At 38.3% G+C, this 21687-nt stretch overlaps 1 protein-coding gene across 1 annotated transcript in view; it reads left to right on the forward strand.

The window, feature by feature from the left end:
- Positions 1-21687, forward strand: part of USH2A (usherin) — a 791707-nt gene that overhangs the window by 484520 nt on the left and 285500 nt on the right. Inside the window, exons 38-40 of the mRNA XM_065876328.1 lie at positions 3778-3928; positions 4522-4664; positions 15258-15886. Of these exons, the coding sequence (XP_065732400.1) occupies positions 3778-3928; positions 4522-4664; positions 15258-15886 (923 nt within the window). The remainder of the gene's footprint in view (positions 1-3777; positions 3929-4521; positions 4665-15257; positions 15887-21687) is intronic.

Consider the following 21687-nt stretch of genomic DNA (forward strand, 5'->3'; position numbering starts at 1 on the left):
TGCTTCCAGCCTTCTCTGCATGCCTCCCTGACTTAGCTTTTTGTGTGTAAAGTGGTATTCTGACAACTCAAGCCCGATTCAAACTGAAAGGTTATAATTTAGGGAATGAGTAAATTTATACCTTGTAAAATTAAGATTATACATTTTTCTGAAAATTTATTTTGTCATAAAACACTATATCCAGTTTCCCTACCACATGTGGATGTGAAAGACATAAAGCTAATAGCAAGTTGAAATAAATTATATGTATCTTAAAACCTGTGACCTACTACAACACATTTTTATTTTCCCTAAAAATCATAATATTTAAAAAGAAATTTTCTTTAAGATATTTTAAACTTATTGCAGGAGCAAATATTCTATGAAATTGAGTTCATATTACCTAAAAATAATTTTTATTATGGAAAAATTTCATAAAAAGATTAACAGTTTGTATTCACTGTCTCTAAACATTTAGTTACTCTAAAAAGAAGTCCTTGGTGCTCGCTTCGGCAGCACATATACTAAAAAGAAGTCCTTGATCTTGCCTTTCTGAGGGCAACTTGAAGGTTATTTGAAATTAAGAAGTATATGAAGTTTTAATTTATTGCAAGTTCAGATATTTAGTTGGTAAGCCACACTGTCATAATTCATGGTTTATGAATATTTGATCCAGTGTTTAAGGTAGAGGTTGTACCATTATAAAGAAATCTCAATGAAATTATTGCTTAAATGTTTAAAGAAATTATCAAATGGAGATTAATTTTTCATTAGCAGGTAACTATTCTTTTGGCATTTATTCTTACTGATGAGCATTTAATTTATTAATCTGTGCCTGGACCGAGAAAAACAGTTTGCAGATTCTTTGAGTGTGGCTCTATTTAAAACTTCTTTTGTTAATTTTACTCATTAATTTCACTAAAGCTTATTGCCTTGATCTAGCTAGCTACCTAACTTTATTCACATTGACATCCTGGGACAAAAATCTGTGACTTCACAAGTGTACACACACCAAAATGTGGTACACACACCAAAATTCTGTACACCAAGGAGCACAGAAGTAAACTGTGCTCCTTGCACCATTTTAGTTAATTGCTACAAATTTAACTTCTTTAAAAACTCTACAGAGTCAGTATTATTGGACGTACACTTATAAATGGAATGACTTTACATCAGTGAGGTTAAGAACTTGCCAAAATGTCATCAGCTTTGAATTTTGTGAACTGAATTGGATGGAGTTCACAATTGGATGGAGGATGAGATTTGAAACTTTAGCTATCTGACTCCTAAATCCAGTCTCCTTTGGAAAGCTAACATTATCTAGCTCCCTAAAATATTTAGATTTATGTAAGAAGTGTAAATTTTTTCAACTTAAATTTAAAAAAACTTAAATTTTTTCAAAATAAATAATTTTTTAATTGTAAATTTAAAAAAAGAGAGAGATTTGTATTTGTTTATTGCTTTTTATCACAGGGAATCAGAGTAGACATTTTATTTTAGTTCAGTTGTGTCTGTCTCTTAGCTTATCTACCCTGATCAATAATTACCAAATCTGTATAATTATATGATTGTGATTGAGGAATAACTGTGATGAGTTGTAACGGATGTTAAAACTATACTTCCAAAATTTAGAAAGAAAAGCTTTTGCTTGTTAAATAATTCCCTCTCTCTTCAACTTAGAAAGTCACTCTTACTTAGCCAGAGTGGCCTTTATTTGTTTAGAATCATGACATCTCCTTGATTAAGACCGTGCCGTGGCTCCCAACCCCATTTAAAATGGAGTCCAAAGCCTTTGACTTTGACTTTCAAGGTGTAGCCCTAAGAAGGCTCTAGAGGTATCTAGACCGAGCCTAGCTCTCCAGCTTTTCCTCTCTTCTTCTTCCTCTCCTGAGTTAGTTTCAGTCGTGCTGGTTTCTTTCCACTGTTCACACAGCCAGTGCTTTCCCTTCCTCACTGCCTTTGCCCTGCCTGATCTTTGGCTGGATTGCTGTTCCTCCAAACGGCAGGTAGACATTCAGGTAGACATTCTCATGACCACCTCCTTACGTTACTGAGGTCTCTGCTCTGATGTCACCTAATGATGTGTTCTTCCTATGGCTCTCCTGTCTAATCTGAATTGTGTAAAAACCAAAATCTTCACTCCTTTTCACTTTCTCTCCACTTACCCTGCGTTAGTCTTCACCTGAGCACTTAGTGCCATCTGGTAGGGTCATCGGTATCTATTTGTTCATCACTCGCTCTCTCCGATTACGTAAGTTCCATAGGGTCAGGGGTCATGTCAACTGAGGGTTGACTCAGTGTTGTTAACCCTCCACACAAAGAACACTACTTTGCACAGAGTAGAGGCTCAATAAATGTTTACTGAATAAATTAGTGAAGTATCGATGAATTCAGAACCCTTACAACAGACTGATGAGACACGGAATCTAATTCTTCCATTCTCATCAATGGCCATTCACTAGCTTCATAGTTCATAAGACAGTTCTCCCAAGTTGGAGGGTATATAAAAGTCACACACTACATCAAGTTATGTATAAATGGAAGTTGAAAATGAATCCTGATAGTTGTTTTCATTGTTTTGATTCCTTCTCCTCCTTCAGCAATGGCCTCTAGTGATACTTGGTCAATAAGAACTTATATTACAATAATCAAAAATTGCATTATAGTAGTACTTAAATTATGCTAAGGGAAGTTCGGATTAGTCCAGTAAAATAACAATAGCTAACAATTAATAATTACCAGGACCCAGTAAAAGGTCCTTTATTTACATTGTCTCTGGTCTTCACGGCAATCCTAAAAAGGCAAAATACTATCCCCATTTTAAAGACAAGAAACATAAGCTCAGAGTTCCCTGGTGATTTTCCCAAAGGCACAGAACTGTGCTTAATTTGTTTTTGAGTTTCTGACTAGCTTTGGAACACACTCTGATATGAGAAGTTCATTCAAGTTACACCTGTTGGAAAAATTTATTTAATAGCCAAAGTCTTCTGGTCCATTTTAAAATTTTAATTTCTTAATAGAATAGGCTTCACTCATTTCTTTTAGGCCTTCTACAACCATCCAGATAGATTTCCCTAACAGATTATATCAAGCAAGTATGCTGACTTCAGGAAGAATTTGCCAGAGATTCCACTAGACTAGAAAAAGTCTATGCCCCAACTTGTAACATATTTGAATAAAGGCAGCATCACTGTGAGAACGGGCGACCAACTGCATAAAACACATGAGGAAAGAAGCTTAGTTTTTATATTTTCATAAGTGAGAATTAAGGCTGGAATGTGCTACTTTCTTTGTAGAAAAATACAATTTTAATAAACCTTCCTCAAAAAAAAACAAAACAATCCAGTTGTGTTCATGGTCGTGGTGTGATTAAGGAAACAATGGGTGACATCAGTGGAAGAAATAAAAGATCCGGACTCCTTCACTGTTCAGTTGCTTGATTGTTGAACAAAGAGTTAAATTAAAAAGGTACTTTAATATTTGCTTCATTAAATCCCCTCCGTGTTTTCAATTAGGGAAACAGAAGTACAGGTGGGGATGTGCTACCTGCTCATCTGTCTTGCTGTTTGGGGGGGTGGGGGGTGGCTTTTAAGATGGAAATACTCATGTAATTGTGTTGAAATGAACAATAAGGAAGTACACTAGTTCCGGAATGAAAATGTTAAATTAAATGGACCATGTTTAACATTGTTTTTGATCCTGAGGAACAGTTTTTCCAGTATATGGAGCATTTCGATTCCATCCAGCATATGTTCTCCACAGTTTTCTCTGCTCTAATTCATCTGTGTTTTTCGACAGCTCCAGATGGCGTGCTGCCTCCGAGGCTTTCATCTGCCACTCCAACCAGTCTTCAGGTTGTCTGGTCTACACCAGCTCGGAACAACGCCCCCGGCTCTCCCAGATACCAACTCCAGATGAGGCCCGGCAACTCCACCCACTGGTTTCTAGAGTAAGCATTCTACTTCGTCCATCCCTTCTAACAGTCACCTGGGTTTTACAATGTAGCCATAAATTCACTATATCTTAAATTTTTAACAATAGGTCAGTTCTTACTGGCAACAAATAAAAACCTCCTTTCCAAAGTTCAAACAAACAAACAAAAAGCAACACCCTAGGAGATCATTATTTGCTTTGCAAATTTTTCATTTATAGAGGCTTAAAGTAAGATTCCTTCACCCTTAACTTTTCATGAGCACATGTATTGCCAAGAGCAGGCACACACCTGAGCCCCACAAAATCTGCTGTCTGACTATGGCTACAAAATTATAATACTTATTCTACAAATTCCATGTGGCAATCAGTCTCAATACCAGACTAGAATTCACTCCAGGCTACTACTAGAATTTACATCTCATATAAATGCAATAATACAAACCCTTAGCCAAAGGACTGCTTATTTTAAAAGAGATATCACGCGATGACAGAAAATTGCAGCACTGAGAGGTATGTTGACATTCCCTGAAAATTCTTTAAGATTGTACTTGTTTTTCATTCCTTTGAATGTCTAAAGCTTCTTAATTTTAGGATTTCTTTTCCATATAGGTTGTTTTCCGATCCTTCTGCATCGTTAAGCTATGAAGTGAGAGATCTCCAACCGTACACAGAGTACGAATTTCGGTTGGTGGTCTCCAATGGATTTGGCAGTGCACATAGTTCTTGGATTCTGTTCATCACCGCAGAGGACAGTAAGTGGTCTGAAAAACACACAGCCAGATATTCTCTATATTAGGAAGTCTTAATGTCTTCAATTTTTCCAAAACAAAGAAATAAGCCTCCTCTATTTTCTTGATGTTGAGGGACGGTAATCTTTTCCAGGACAAGAACGGTCAAAGTTTCCAGAAAGAAGAAAAATGGGGGCTTGGAGGGTTGGAGGGTTAGGCCTACAGACAGGAATATGTAATTCACAATAAATTATGATATGGACCCACTCAGTCCTTCAGGGTACATCTAGGTGGCCTGAAGGAGAAAGGTTATCCTTTTCTACTCTATGACCAAATATTACAAGCGTTCTCTGCAGAAGAACGTGGAATATGGGCCTTACTTCATGAAGTTACTTAGCGGTCATTATACTTTTTTCTGGAAACAGATTCCATTGTACTTTTACTCGTACCTGAAAGACAGCCTCCAGAATAGAGGAGTATAATCCGATAACAGTCATTCTGCATGTACTACAAAGAGTACATTGGGATTGTCTTATTCAACCAGTACAGAGAATTTTCTAGTTTTTCATGGAAGAGTTTGTTTGCATATATATGTTTTTTACTCGGTTATATAGAGAAAATAAATGCATGGCAATCATATTGAGTTTTATACAAATTACTTCTTAAAAAGTATATATATGGAAGTATAATTTTTTAGAAAAGTTAGAAATTAAATCAAGCTACACAGAGTGAAGGAGGACACTGTATCTTTGAACAATGAGGGTTTTTAGGGTTAATCTTTTCAAGTCTTTTAATCAGAGGCCTCTTAGAAGATGTTGCCCTGTTGGCCAGTTGCCATTCTGGCTCTATATTCAATGAGGACCCAAGTGACTTTCAAAAGGCTGGATATTAATCTCAAAAGGCACGGTATTTGAAACAATACCAATTGTATATGAAATTGATTCTTTTATGTCTACAATATCCTTAATTATATTATTTTAGTGAGAACAAGATATCAGCTGAGATGGAATCAGGCCTATCTACCTTCCTTAACGCTTACATTAAAAAAATATATGAACAATAATATATAATAGTTCATCCATTTCTCCCAATTTGTAATTATTCCCAGGGAGCAAGTTTGGTACTTGACAAGGACGCATCCAGTTCTTTCATCTCAAGGGTACCATTTAGTAAATTATCAGCAGAGTGCAATAAACGACACACAAAGCCCAGAAAGCATTTGTGCACCACTCAACGCGCCTACACCCCTTTTAGAGGGGACGTTACATTCATTCTGGGGACTCTGACAGCATGAACACCAACTGGATACAGATGTATGAACCAGAGAGCTCCCACCCAAAATAGATTTTTGAAGAAACATTTTTTTAAAAAAAACAACTGAAGATACATTTCTAATCTCCGTAGATAGAGCATACTTGCTTGGCACTCAGTAGAGGTTAACTAAAAATAATTATTCACCCACTGCAGAGGTGATGGCTCCGTAGAATGCCACATTGGAAGAGGAGAGAAAATGTCTCCCTTTTTTGGCACCACAATTTCTATTCCCATAGAGAGGGGGCAGCACTTGGATTTCCTCCGTGGTGATCTTCACTGAATAGGGGTCAGGATCTCCTACATAAATAAATTCCCAAACATTGTAAAGTACCAATTAGTACAGTAGCCTCTGTTGAGCAGATTTCTCTCCTGCCTCATCTTACCATAAAACACGTCTTACAGACTCAGTGCGGTTAGAATTTTCACGCACGGAGACACTGCTGTCTTTGTGATTTTTTAGGGCCTGGGTTCAAAGGCAATAGTGTTAACCCTTCATCTTCCTTCATTAAGAATTAGTAACACTTGATTGTGTAGCAGGTATTAACCCAGTCTTCATTTTCATTGAAATCCTTTCACCAAGACAGATGACTTCTTCCTCTGCTTCACGCGTGATGTCACACACATCATCAGCAAAGGGCCGAAGGCTGGCTGTCTGCCCCTCCAGCTTAAGTTACCAGTGCATGCTCGCCCCTGAGACATGATAACAGTGTCCTATATATTTGGGGTGTCAGTGGAGATGGATGCCATCTCTGAATGGATATGCAATTGAGTTGACAAAGACCGAGTGATTGGCACTGGGCACAAGCAGTTTTTCTGTCAAGGCTTCAAAGCCTTGCTTATAAAACCACCCATGCTGGGGCTTCTCTGGTGGCGCAGTGGTAGAGAGTCCGCCTGCCGATGCTAAGGGACACGGGTTCGTGCCCCGGTCCGGGAGGATCCCACATGCCGCGGAGCGGTTGGGCCCGTGAGCCATGGCCGCTGAGCCTGCGCGTCCGGAGCCTGTGCTCCGCAACGGGAGAGGCCGCAACAGTGAGAGGGCCCGCGTACCGCGAAAAAAAAAAAACAACCACCCATGCTGACAGCTCCATGCTGGTATCACACTTCATACTTGATCCTAACTACCACCTCCCAATTGGTGAAGTGCAATTTCCAATGTAGAAATTCGACATATCACCTTACAGAATGAAACAGAGAGGTCACCTCATGCCCACATTTAAATTTCATGCCGTCGCTAGGCACCTTTCCGCATCAGCCAAAGCCTCGAAACATTCTGGTGCCGAAACAAAAGGGTCACCAATAGCGATATTTTTCATATGATACCGTGAGAGCATGATGTTCATCAAGCCTATGACCCAGCTGAGAGCAGAAAGAGAAACCTAGGCAGGAAGGTACCTAGAGCCAGAGAAACAAATGCTTGGGTACAAAGAGAGTTTCTCACAGATGGAGAAAAAGGCTGTGAGGAGTTTATTTTTTTTTAAATATTTCATTCTTCTGTAATCATTTTCCTACCATTTTTTAAAATTAATTAATTTATTTTGGGCTGTGTTGGGTCTTCGTTTCCGTGCGCGGGCTTTCTCTCGTTGCGGCGAGCGGGGGCCACTCTTCATCGCGGTGTGCATGCCCCTCACTATCGCGGCCTCTCTTGTTGCGGAGCACAGGCTCCAGACGCACAGGCTCAATAGTTGTGGCTCACGGGCCTAGTTGCTCCACGGCATGTGGGATCTTCCCGGACCAGGGCTCGAACCCGTGTCCCCTGCATTGGCAGGCAGATTCTCAACCACTGCGCCACCAGGGAAGCCCCCTGTGAGGAATTTTAATGGTGTTTTTTCAAATAATTTGTCATTTACATCAGTGGGCCACCAATATCCAGTACCATGCAGTTTTAAAAATCTAGCGTGGGGGGCTTCCCTGGTGGCGCAGTGGTTGGGAGTCCGCCTGCCAATGCAGGGTACACGGGTTCGTGCCCTGGTCTGGGAGGATCCCACATGCCGCGGAGCGGCTGGGCCCGTGAGCCAGGGCTGCTGAGCTGGCGCGTCCAGATCCTGTGCTCCGCAGCGGGAGAGGCCACAACAGTGAGAGCCCCGCGTACTGCAAAATAAAAAAAAAAAAAAAAAAAAAAAAAATCTAGCGTGCTGCATGCCGCGGAGTGGCTGGGCCCGTGAGCCATGGCCGCTGAGCCTGCGCGTCAGGAGCCTGTGCTCCGCAACAGGAGAGGCCACAGCAATGAGATGCCCGAGCACCCCCCGACAAGAAAAAAAAAAAAAAAAAAATCCAGTGTGCTGATGCCAAATAATAATAATGCACATTTCCTATGAATATTTTAAATCCAGTTAAACTTGTGTTAATAAAAGATGTTTTTTCCAGCCAACTTGGTCAAGTGTAGTGTTCGACTATTTGCAACCAGATAAATACAAACAACACATGATTTTTTTTTTTTTTTTGAACAAGCTGCTGGCAGTCCAAGCACCTGGAATGTCTGCAGCCTACAAAAATGCATTAAGATTGTGATAGACTTGGGAGCATGGGATTAATAACATGAAGACACTTACCTATCAGCTGAAAATTTTTGATATCTTTTAACCAGAAATAACCATCTCTTCTGATTTTATTGTTTGTCCCTCTCTTTTGTGTGCTTAAAATTGTTTTCCGTGCAGTATAGGGATGTGAAAATGGTAGCTGGCTGGAAGGGAAAGTCTCCTTCAACTTCAGCTTAAATGTGCATGTGCTCTTTTGCCTACTAAAATCCTGCCCTGTGTAAAATATAAGATAACCCACTTTTCTTGAAAAATGTAGATTCCCTAGACTAAGAAAATTCAGATTTCTCCCAAGGTTTCTTAGCTAACAAGACTGAAATATGGACTCTTTATTTGAGTCATTTTAACAACAATCATATATGTATACACGATCAGATCAACCTGATGAAAATGAGATTCTTTTCTAAAAATCACTTCTCTACCCCCAAAACAAAACAGAAAATCCAGATTGCTTCTAGAGATGACCATTTAGTTGTCAAATACTTTTCAAAGACTAAAAGTTGAATCATTTCACTAAATTTGTAGTTAAAAACTCCACATTTGTATTTCTAACCATTAGTCTAAGAGGCATTATTAAATAAAGTTTGTGGGATTTGAACAGTTGATTCTGTAGATTTACTTAGACAGTTTTTTCGTGTGTTCATTATTTTGCTAATAGACTGATTGTTCATGAGTTTTGACTGGCGTCTGCTAAAAGATAGAAAGATGTATCTTATTACTTACACGGTGAGATTTTCAGTACTATTAACATATTGTATTCACTCATAGTATTAGGTTTTACTGTTATTTTTTCCGTACTTAAAATCGCACTGTAGGCAAAGGATGAAGCAATGAGGGAAATTATCATAGTATCTGGGTCCTGTTTTACTTTCCTCATTAGCAGTTTTGAGCAGTTTTCCCCTTTCATTCATCTTTAAGATTCTCATAGCAGTTTACAAAGCAACAGTTGTTCTTCTGCAGTAAGAGAGAAAGATCTCGCAATGTTCATTGAAATCAGTATCAGAACACATTTCTGCCTAGTTTGTTGTCTGACAACATTCTAGTCATCCATCAAGCCCCAGCTCATATGTCACCTCCTGTGTGAAGCCTTCCCTCCTCATATCTACCTTAGAATTTTGGTTTGTGTTTACTTGTGTACCATCAATATCTCCTTCTGAATTGTAACTTCTCAGGACCTAGGGTTCCATCTCATTTATCTTTGTAGTTCCAGTGCCTGGTGGAGGGTCTCATATAGAGCAGGTACCCAAAATTGTTAATGGACTGATGAAAAAGAGTTTCATGTAAGCAAATCCATGAAAACACAACCAAGCAAACCTTAACTGGGTACCTGCCATGTAGGAGGGACTGAAAGAGACGTGAAAATTACAAGGATGAATCGGAGAGTTTTCTTTACTTGAGGCATCCACTATCTGGTGGCAAGAAAGACATAGAGTAAAACCATAGTTAGAGTGTTCAAAGCTGAGAGCAAGCCCAGAGGAGAGCATTTCCCTCAACATGGGGTGTCAGGAAAGCCTTTCTGGATGAGAACACCAGGAGAGGAAATAGGGAATGATTTCTATTTGGAGTTCACATCAATATCAGATTTCAAATTTACTTCCTCATCATTGGTTCAGAAAAAGGCGGGAAAAGCAATTGCTGTAAGAGGTGTCCACTGACACTTGAGACAGGCAGGGTGGCTTGCAGGATGTTCTGCCCGTGGTTCCAGCCTCTGTGTATGTGCCAAGGAGGGTGAGGATGAGAGGCAGATGTAAGAGAAGGAAATCCCAAAGGCAGTCCTCATTCTTTGCCTCGGTCAGAGGCAGCCTGCTGGCTGTCCCTGTGATTCAACATTAGCTGTCTTGACTAGGATAGCGAATGTTTTAATTAGAGAGACCTCTGCTGGCCCCAAACCGTGTGCTATTTCGAAATGAAGGGGGACAGATATATAGAAATAGAATTCCAGAAGGAAAACACGTTTCCTTCTTATTCTCACAACCTGTAATGAGTAAAACACCGAGTCCTCGTGACAGGGAGGGGAAGTAAACTTGTGGTATGAAACTTGATCAGTTGATCAAGATACTTCTAGAGCAGGATTTTCCAATCATTCAGTAAGTATATTTGTATCCTTAAGAGTATTTAAATTTTAGAACTAACATGGCGTGGTAGAGATCTTTTTATCAGTGTGCTTTAGAACTGAACGTCAACCTGGATCTTAAGAGTGTTCTGTGTGAGAGAAAGACAGAAACATTTGTAAGTAAGAGTGGCTCAGATTTGTAACAGTAGATTTTATTTTATTGAATGAAGAAATGTGAACTGTAAGGTTTGGTAGGCTGCACGATGATTTTGCTTTTCTATTCCAAATACATGTCCTAATTGCTTTAAATACTAACTAGTGAATGTTTATCCTCTCAAGCAGTGATGTAGGTCTCTACTTTACCCACAATGGAAGATCCTTGATGCAAAGTAGATAATGTAAACTGCTGATTTTGAGAGCGAAGTGGCCCTGTATGTATGTCCCTACATACTTTGTTTCCTGTTGCATAGATTCCGCCCCTCAAATCCTTGCATTCCCAGAATATATACAAACAAATATTTATTATCTTTACATTTTCATTTTTATGTCCTAAGATCAGAAGCTGAAAGTGACCAATAGAAAATCCTTTGAAAGGATGGATCGATTAATGAAAACTTCTATCCACCTGGCCTCAATTTCCCTCTTGAGCTCTTGAATCTCTTTTGGGAACAGAAAGCCCACTGTTCTTCCAAATTTGGAACCTCTAGTTCTTTTAGGACTTTTTTCTGCCATCATGAATTCTCACATCAACACATTTCATCTTCTGTTCCAAACTTTCAAGGAAGAATCCACAGCCATTCACCATACAACAAATCCCAATTCTGGGAGTCAGAACACTCTTCCTAGCCTTCCTCTGCTGTCCCGGTCTCAGGAGAAAGAGAGAAAATAATTCCCCAGTATCGGTTCACCTACTTGCAGACGATAAATCATATCCTTTCAATTTCAACAACCTTCTAGTCTTCAGATGTTTCTTTTATTAAGCAATGATGCCTGTGTTACACAGGTCTTTTCCTATTTCATCAGTTGTCAAGAAGCTGAATGTTCATACTTGTGCCAAGCTGTGGTGTGCGTTCTGAATATTTGTTTTGGGATACAACTATTGTACCCTCTTCATCATCAAGAGATTAATTATTCTTTATCATTATTTTACTTGTCCTATTGCTTAAGTCTTTTATTATGAGCTGTCAAAAAGTCCTCTGGGGAAGTAGTTGGGGTATAAATAATAAATTGATTTAAAAAACTCATGATTAAAGATGGGATAGAATCCATCACTCCACTCTTCTGCTAACATTTCAGTAGTGAGTGTCAAGAGGCTACAGGAACAATTAGCGTAGGGTATATACTACTCTGTATAATTATATATCCATATATTTGCCACCTTGATTTTTAATTCATTGGCAGATTTAGAGGATATCCACTTATGGAGTTAATATTGCTGAAAAAGAGCTTTTGAACAGAGTGAGTTTTTAATTAGAATGGCAAAAATTTGCTTCAAGGCGGTAATAACATACCGGGAAAACTGAGCCATCTTCGGTAACTCTAGTAGCAAACAAGTTGTAGAAGACCCAAGGAAAGCACTGAAAAAAGTTGTATACACACTACAGATGTGAGTCATTCAAACCATTTATTCACACACACACACACACACACACACACGCCTACGCACCCATCCTTCCCAGTATGCACCCCTGAGTATAAAAATAAGCAGACCCCTCCGTGAACAATCTCATTACTCTCTTTTAAGCTGGGGCTGAATTTTTGAAGCTGATGAGCGAAATCGTTTCCCATAAAAGATAATTTCATTTGCCAAAATGAAACTACTTTCTGTTATTAATGCTGTAATGAAACAGCTTGAAATATGAATCAGTGATCTGAACAGAAAGGATGTTCCCCGCTCCAGGAGGGGAGTTCTCTAAACAATTACACCCACGGAGAGGGCTGTTCGGTTGTATTTTCATCACTAGCCAGCTGAGCTGTGTGGCTGTCATACTTGCCGGTCTCCCCTCCAGTGACAGCCGCATTGACAACATGTTATACTCCACATTGATTTTACAGTTAAGGAGCTGATTGTGATATATAGGGATTTTAAGAATTCAGCTGAGAGGCTGACTTTTGCCTTTTATCATTCCATTAAAATTTTATAACCATCTTTTTCATGTCATTTCATCCATGAATTCTTACTTTAGAAGTGATAGCTACTGCTGTGAGCATAACTTTTCTCATGTTCAGAGCTTTTTATTGTATTAGCAAACTACCCCAATTATAGTTATTACTCATGTTTTACATAATTGTGGTGACCCTTTCAGCCATGCAGTAGCATGCCAGTTGATTTGTATATAGAACTAGACGATTCAGCTTATCATTTTAAAGCACTAAATTGAAAGCGTGCCAAGAGTCAGGTTTTAACACTTCCTTAGCCAAAGCAGCTAATTAAGCTGCATTCGGCATTCTCTCCTGAGTCGCGTGCTTCAAGGACCCTTCCTGCAGCAAGTGCTGGGGCCCTACTCAGCTCGAGCCTGAAGCTCATAAAATGTATTCTGGCTTTCAAGGGGGGGAAAAGATCATGCAATTGAAATTAAACATCTCTTCTTTCCCAAGATAGGAGATCATCTTTAAGGAAAGGCTGTGTTCTGTGGAGGCTTGAAGTACCAGTTCATTATCCTGGATGTTTCCTTGATAAGACTATTATCGTAGGCAGGAGAAATGAAAGGCTTATCCCCATCAAAACAGAGAACAGACTGCATCATTGTTGTAACTTTTCCCTGAAGAAGCTCACAGTTTGAGATAAGGCACAGATGAGGGATAATTATGGAAGACCCGAGTGAAAACCCTAATAGAAAATATTCTGATTTGTAAGCATATATTATTCTTTTTTCAGCGGGGAAGGGTGAGTTAGGGTTAGACTTGAAAGGCTTGATTCTCCACCATTGATTTTATGGACCCCAATCTCAGAGGATTTCGTTTTACAAGACGACATTGATATCTTACCAGACTTGCGCTTGCTTTTCTTCAGGAGAGAGCCAAACCTAGATGACAAGTATAAATAAGAAAGGATCCGCATCCCTATTTTGATATAGTAATTGCTACCACTACTGTGTTCCGGAGAGCAAAGTAAGAAATGTCACAGTGGTTTGACGAAAGCTTTAACATGAAAGCTAACAACAGACTAAAATGAAAAATGTGATCCATATCGAGATCACTGTACTTTTAAGCATTTTTCTCTTCAAATAGGATGCATTACCAAATTGTCAAAAATGGCTTGATTTCAGGGTTCGTGTACTGTAACAGCTTTCCTCTCAAAAAGTAATTATGATTCTACCATCAGTCCAGTTGGTGACAAATACGTGGATCATGTCGTGTGAAAATACGCTCCTATCATCAGCTATTATTGTAGTCACTGGCTCTGCGAAGCAGTGGTTGCGTTTAAAATTTAAACCTTGGGCATGACACTGAATCACACACACATAATCAACACTGTTTTAAACAATTACTAAATCCAAGTATATCTTTTTTAAAGATTCTTCCGTAAAATCTAATGTTCACGGAAAAATCGCATAAATGTCCAAATTGCTGTGGGCAGAAAAGGGGGATACAGGATTTTTCTTGATCTGTTGTAGCAATTTATAGATTTCGGGCCGCGGTTTATAAGAATGCTAAATGTTCTGGAATTACAGCTGTTACTGATCAGTGATTGAGCCAGATTTGTGTTATTGCACCATGTTCTTGCTTGTACCCAGAGAGCAGTAAAGCCTCAATATAATAAAAAGCACCTGCATTTTAAATGAAATTTCAATTGAAAAACTTAACAGCCCTTCAAATTGCAGAATTTAACGCAGCCCAGTAAAGCTTAAATAACACTTTGCCTCCGCAGGCTGAGGGGTTTGCATTCAAGGTGACTTGAGTGTGTCGCATGGTGAAATTATTTACAATTAAGGAATTTCTCTGGAGGGCTGCAGGATATTTGCTGTTCCACAACACCTAGGCGGGCATATGGTGGGCCTTTTTCAGTATTCATGGAGCCTCCTGAACCTTTATGATAATTGAATCAGTTAGAGTGCTGAGTGGAGCAAGCATTAAACCTGTTAACCTAAAGGTCAGATCTGTGTATTGTTTATTTATCAGTAGGTGAAAGAGCTAAATCGGCAGCTTCTGTCACAGTCACAGTAAAAAAAAATCACCTGTAATATTAACAGGGAGTAGATAAATTACAAAACATGGATTAGAATGATAAACAGACCCGGGGATAATATGGAATATGTAACGAGAGATGCTGAAGGGTTTTACTGGGCTGTGAAATATGCAGGTTTGTTAAGGCAGTGTTATTGATTATAATGAGTTACTGGGGTTCTAGAAAAATGGGGCGGAAGCTACAACTTTGGTTACAACCGCCCTCTTGTATCTTTCTCTCCTAAGATCTTTATTTCAGGTCCTTATGATATTTTGAATCCTTAGCTTTAATAAAAAGAAATGGTTTTAATAAAGCTATCTTAGAGACAAAAATGACAATTGAATTTGATAATGTTCAACAAGTACATACTTCTTGCACATTTAAGAGTAAACGTGTTAAGAGACACTTGGCCACTTACTTATTGGCCTTCACCAAGTGTCCAGTTTCACACTCTGGTAGGAGAGTCATCACTCATTTTAGTTTTGTTCTGAGGAGATGTGGGGAGTTTCTAAGAGGTATCCTGTCTTACTTTTTTTTCTACTTTGTAGAACCTGGACCTATAGACCCTCCGATTCTTCGGGATGTGAAGTCAAGAATGATGTTGGTCACCTGGCAGCATCCTTTAAAGCGCAATGGGATCATTACCCATTATAACATTCATCAACATGGCCGCCTCTGCTTAAAAACTTCCGGAAACGTCACTAATGGCACAGTGGTCCATTTGCGCCCGTATACAGCCTACACATTTCAAGTAGAAGCTTGTACTTCAAAAGGCTGTTCCCTGTCACCAGAGTCTCAGACTGTATGGACACTCCCAGATGCACCAGAAGGTATCCCGAGACCAGAGTTGTTCTCCGATACCCCAACGTCCGTGATTATATCTTGGCAACCCCCCACCCATCCCAACGGCTTGGTGGAGAACTTCACAATCGAGAGGAGAGTCGAAGGGAAGGAAGAAGCTACTACCCTGGTGACTTTCCCGAGAGGTCATCCCATGAGGTTTATCGACAAGACTTCTGCCCTTAGCCCATGGACAAAATATGAGTATCGGGTCCTGATGAGCACTCTTGGAGGAGGTACAAACAGCAGCGCTTGGGCAGAAGTGACCACGAGACCTTCACGACCTGCTGGGGTGCAGCCCCCCGTGGTGGATGTGCTAGGACCCGACGCAGCCAAGGTAAGATACGGTGTGTCTGTCTCCACTGCAGACATAGGAATTTACCCTGGATTGACTCTGTGTTGAACAGAGCCATCTACTGACAGAACGCACACATGTGTTGTTTTAGGCATTCACTGGAGAAACTGGGTTTTTGGCCTTTGGCCCAGGCTATCTTGAATTTGATGTCAGTTTTTCATTTCTCCCTGTAACCCCTTAATTATATTGTTGAGATGCTGCCATTTGCCTCACACACCTGAAATCCTTTGAATGCCACCGTGGGATGCTTAGCTTAACCACCACGTCAGATCTAAATAGATCAGAAAATGAGAGGAGGTGGGGAAATACGGGGGAAGGGATTAGTGTATTAACAAAAGTTCCAATTACCGATATTCTGATTCTTTTTTAACGATCAAAGGATCAAGATGATGGGGAAAGAAATAAAAATAGCCGATTACGGGGCTATCTAGGAACTGTTCAATTATTCACTTCACTCTACTGGGAATGAGCCCTAGAGCACAGGATAACTACCATTGTTTTGGCTTGCATACAAACTTCATTCAAGGGAAATTAGTGTAACCAAACAGGAGGGAGTTTTGTAGCTTAGAAGCCTCTTTTGTGTAAATACACACATGCTTCCATGGATTCAATCTTGTACTACTGCCAAAAGCATTGGTGTAGCAGCTTGCTCACCAGAGCACGGAACAAAGGACATTTGCATAACAGCAGAGTTCACCTGCTGAAATTATTACTTGAATCTCTGTTGTGTGTTCTCTCGTCCCACCAAAAGCAAACACTGGGTGATGCTAAATAGTGTAAATTCTTGAAGAAATTTAATTGAACCTACAAACTAAAATCGATTTTTATAAGTCTGTCTTAGTTTCAACATGAGATTGGTCAAAGCAACACGCCTTCTTGATAGAAATACCACAAATGTATAGAATCCTGTTGATAAAACACTAAAAGGAAATTAACTTGAAGGACATGAGGTACGATGTTTATTATATGAATTGGGCAGTCTTAAGAATTGCTCTTCATTCAAAGGAAAAGCAAAACGAACCAAAGGAAAACCCCACACAAACCTAGAGTTATTCATCATTTCAGAAATGACTTTTCTTTTCAATCCTAAGGGAATTTTGCAAAACTTCAGTAGCAGTACCAATCAATATGATGCGACATAAACACAGTCCCTTCACAAAGGCACAGCTAGATAATGGACTTTTTTCTGGATTCTTTCTAACAGAAGTTTAATAACTAGGCAGATCTGAAAAATGATAAATATTTTCAGAAAAATAATGGCTCAACGCCCAATTCTATGTGATACAGCATCTATAAACGGTGATCAAAAGTAGTCAAAACACATTGCCTGACTTTTTCTTTCATTCTTTTTTTTTTTTTTCCTTCCTCTTTGCATTTTGTAACCTCATCCAGGAATAAGACAGTGTACATGGCTTGTCAACCTGCTAAGGTAGAGTTTAGATTAGCTTGGCTTGGGAGCAGAATCTCACAGGCACTCACCAGGTCAGGAATCTAAAAGTCTCTGAGAAGGTGCTTGGAATATGCAGACATTGGACATTAGTGATAGTTTTTAAAAATTCACACCTTTTATTAATTCTCACTTTATAACAAGAAAATCAGAAGTTATCAATGAAGAGAGTCATCAGGAATATTCAGCTGAATCTAGTATTGGATTATATATGTTTAAATAATATCAAAACAACATATTTACGCTTCAGAAATTTGGGCTCACGTTAGGTTCAAAAAGATCTTCAGACTCAAAGTCAATGTGCTCGTGATATGCTTATCTGGTAAACAGAGGCAATGTGACAGCAATACAGTGATTTCTCTTTATGAACTATAAGATTTAAAAGTTAAAATTGCAAATGGATAAGATACGAGGGAAACAGAAGGATGGTCATGAATGCATTGGTTAAGAAACTTATTCAACATTTATTTCATAGAGTCATTGCAAATATTAGGATAAAGAGAATTGTCAGTAATATTATTGACACAATAATAATTCAGTTCTACTAACCTTTATTGAGCACCTATAAACCTTTATGAGTGCCTCTTTCAGACACTGAGGATACAGTAGCGGCCAAATCAAAATCCCCACCTTCATGGAGTGTACCTTTTAGTCAAAACGACATAAACAGATATATAAAATGCCCAGAAATGAAAAAGACTTGAGGGAAGAAACAAATCAGGAATAAACACTACCAGCTGATAGGTTGGGGGATAATAAAGGAAATGGACTGATATTTCACCCTAGTTCTTCCCATTTTGTACCATGTGGTCTTTTCACCACCACTCCACCTGTAAGAGCTTGCATCTAATAGGGAAAGCAAGGAAACTTCACATACTTAGGCCAACTAGAAAATAACCCAAAGTAGCATCTTAGTAAGTATAAAGAGATAACTTGGCGTAGACATGAGCATTAGGAAGCGAAAGTTGCATTAACAACGAGGACCTACTGTATAGCACAAGGAAGTATATTCAGTATCCTGTAATAAACCATAATGGAAAAGAATATGAAAAAGAACACATATATGTATAACTGAATCACTTTGCTGTACTGCAGAAGTTATAGTTGGTTTAATATTGTAAACCAACTATACCTCAATAAAATAAATTTAAAAAAAAAAGAAAAAGGGAAAGTTGCATATCAAAATTACATTCTTAATATATTATTTGATTACAAGGAAAAGAATATATATTGTCAAAGCGGTCGTGTGAAAGCCATGCACTTTGATGTGATATCTAATCACTTTTAGAAAATTCATTTCATTGTATAAAGTTGGTAAAAAAATACCAAAACCTGAAAAAGATAGTTCAGTAAAACTATAGACTAATTTCATACTGCAACTATACAGCCAACGCTTCTAAATAAAATATTAGCAAATTGAACTCAGGGGTATATTAAAAGAATGGTATACCAGGACAAATCTGGTCTGATTCCAAGAACGTAAGTTTGGTTCAACATCAGGAAATCTATCAACATACTGCTTAAATCAACTGATTAAAAGAGAAAGCCCTTTTTTTTTTTATCAATAGATGCAGAAAAAAGACGTAAGATTCAGTAGCCATCTCTAACAAATATTCAACATAAAACCAGATTAGGAAAAAGTCAATTTATAAATTTATTCCACTGGAGTCTTGAGTACGATTGAGGACTAATAAAAATAAAACATAGAATAACTAAGTTGTATAACCATGACGCAGCAAAAAAATATATATATATTGCTTTTTGGTGATAACATGAGACTCTGAACTCTGATGGCCCCATTCGCAGGCCCACCTTCCCACGGCTAAAGCAGAATGAAAGAGCAGGCCTGCAGCTCTCAGCTTTTCAGGTAGAAGAGTCCTCTCTTGGCTCAGATCGCCAAAACCACCAGCCTTGGTGTGTGTGTGACAAGGAACAACAATCCTGTCCCCCAGATGGTGTCCATGCACAGCTTTGCTATGGTGTGTACTCTTAGCATTGCTCATTTACAGGTTGATAATAAACCAAAGTAAAAAGAATTAAGTCTTAGTCATCATTCTCACCTGTTTTTGAAGATGGGCTGGTCTTTGATATCTGCTTAAATCAAACCATTAAAAAATTATAAATTCTTTTTTTAATTTAATTTTTATTTTATATTGGAGTATAATTGATTTACTGTATTGTGTTAGTTTCGGGTGTACAGCAAAGTGATTCAGTTATGCATATACATATATACATTCTTTTTCAGATTCTTTTCCCGTATAGGGTATTACAGAATTTGGAAGGAAATAAAATGACAACTAATATTCACTGAGTTCATATTAAGTTCCAGGAATTGCTCTCACTGAGTCCCTACTCCAACCCTGTCAGATAAAGGCTATTATTATCCCCATTTCACAGGCAAACCCTGCAGCCTTAAAAGAATAGATAGTTATATTTAGCTAGAAAACAATTTTGTTTTTGCAAGATATAAGATTCCTCAAAAAAAAGTTAAACTTCAAAAGATAGATTGGAAAAATACATCTATAAGACATTATAGAAAAATAAATTCTTTCCCCATAATAAACAAAGAACTTCTAATAACTTATGATAAAGAGACAACTCAATAGAAAACAAAGTATAAAATATGGATAAATAATGTGATAAGAGGATATACAAAGTTAATAATGTTTGAAAATATTTATATCTTAAAAAAGTCAAGGGACTACAAATTAATTAAAGAAAGAATAAAGTAATACTGGCAAGACCAAAAGGATTAGTAATTTCTTTTTATTTCTTCCAGTTTTATTCAGATAGAGTTGACCCAAAGCACTGTATACATTTAAGGGGTCCAGCATAATCATTTGACTTGCACACATCATGAAATGATGACCACAGTAAGTTTATTGAACATCCGTCATCTCCTATAGATACAAAATAAAAGAAAACATTTTTTCCTTGTGATAGCACTCTTAGGATTTATTGGGTTGGCCAAAACATTTGTTCGGGTTTCTCTGTAACAACTTATGGAAAATTCCAGACAAACGTTTTGGCCAACCCAATACTTCCTTAACAATTTTCATATGTAATGTCAGCAGTGTTAATTGTATTAATCGTGTTGTACATCACAACCCTAGTACTTATTTATCTTATAACTGGAAGTTTTCGTCTTTGACCACCTTCACCCACCACTGCCTCTGGTAATCACAAATCTGATCTCTAAAAGGAGCAGTAATTTCAAGAATTTATGGGGACACAAATCATGGACATTTTCTTTCATTGTTTGTGATCAAGTGAATTACTTCAAACTTTTCGGAAAGTAATCCATCAATAATGATTAAGACTAAACATACATTTTGGTATAGCAATTCTTGCTAACCTATACAATAATAAGTAAGTACAGGGACTTCCCTGGCAGTCCAGGGGTTAAGACTCCACACTTCCAACGCAGGGGACGTAGGTTCGATCCTTGGTCGGGGAGCTAAGATCCCACGTGCCATGCAGCGCAGCCAAAAAATTTTTTAAATAAAAAATGTACAATCGTATGTATACATACATTTTCAAATATGGTTTTTAACAGTAAAGTCAAGTCAGTAGGATAACTGAATAGTCTGTTTTCAGCCATGAAAGGAATATTATGCAACATAAAACATGATAGGGTGTGTCCCATGATCTCTAGTTGAGTGTGAAAAGCAAGTTACAGATTAATAATGGGTATAAAAATGGGTATAAAAAATAAAATTTTTCCAGAAAAAAATTGAAAAGAGAGAGAGAAAACGTACCTATGTGTGGATATATTTGCTGTGTGAGAAAGTATGGCAGAACAGATTCAAAGCTATCACCTTTTCACCTTTACAGGGTGGGAATGGGGAGGGATAGGAGGAGGTCGAGGTGAAGGACCGTAATTTATTTTCCTGTATGTATCAATGTCTTTGGTTTTTTTCTCTGAATACAAAATGCAAATCAAATATCCGAAGTAAAAAAATTAATATTAACAACTTTAAAAGAAAAGGAAGATATCTTAAAGGGAAAATTTCATTTCATTTCAACAAATACTTATTGTACACCTTGTTCTGTATGAGAAGATTTGCCGGGGAGTCAGTTGTTGAGCGGAATTACCATATGGAGTCAAACGTTACCACACTCTCCTGCCCTGTGGTCATTCGTATTCTGTATTGATTAAGTAGTCTTAGAATTATAAAATCTTCTATGTAGATATGAGGGCGAGGATTGTCTCTTAACATTAGATACAAGGAAACTGAGGCCCAGAGTTGTTAAGTGTTTTGTTCCAAGTCTCACAGCGTTGGTTGAGTAACCTACATCAAATATCAAGGATATTTATTCTTAGCCCATTCTCAAC

Source organism: Phocoena phocoena, chromosome 1, assembly GCF_963924675.1.
Source record: "Phocoena phocoena chromosome 1, mPhoPho1.1, whole genome shotgun sequence".
Classification (NCBI taxonomy): domain Eukaryota; kingdom Metazoa; phylum Chordata; class Mammalia; order Artiodactyla; family Phocoenidae; genus Phocoena; species Phocoena phocoena.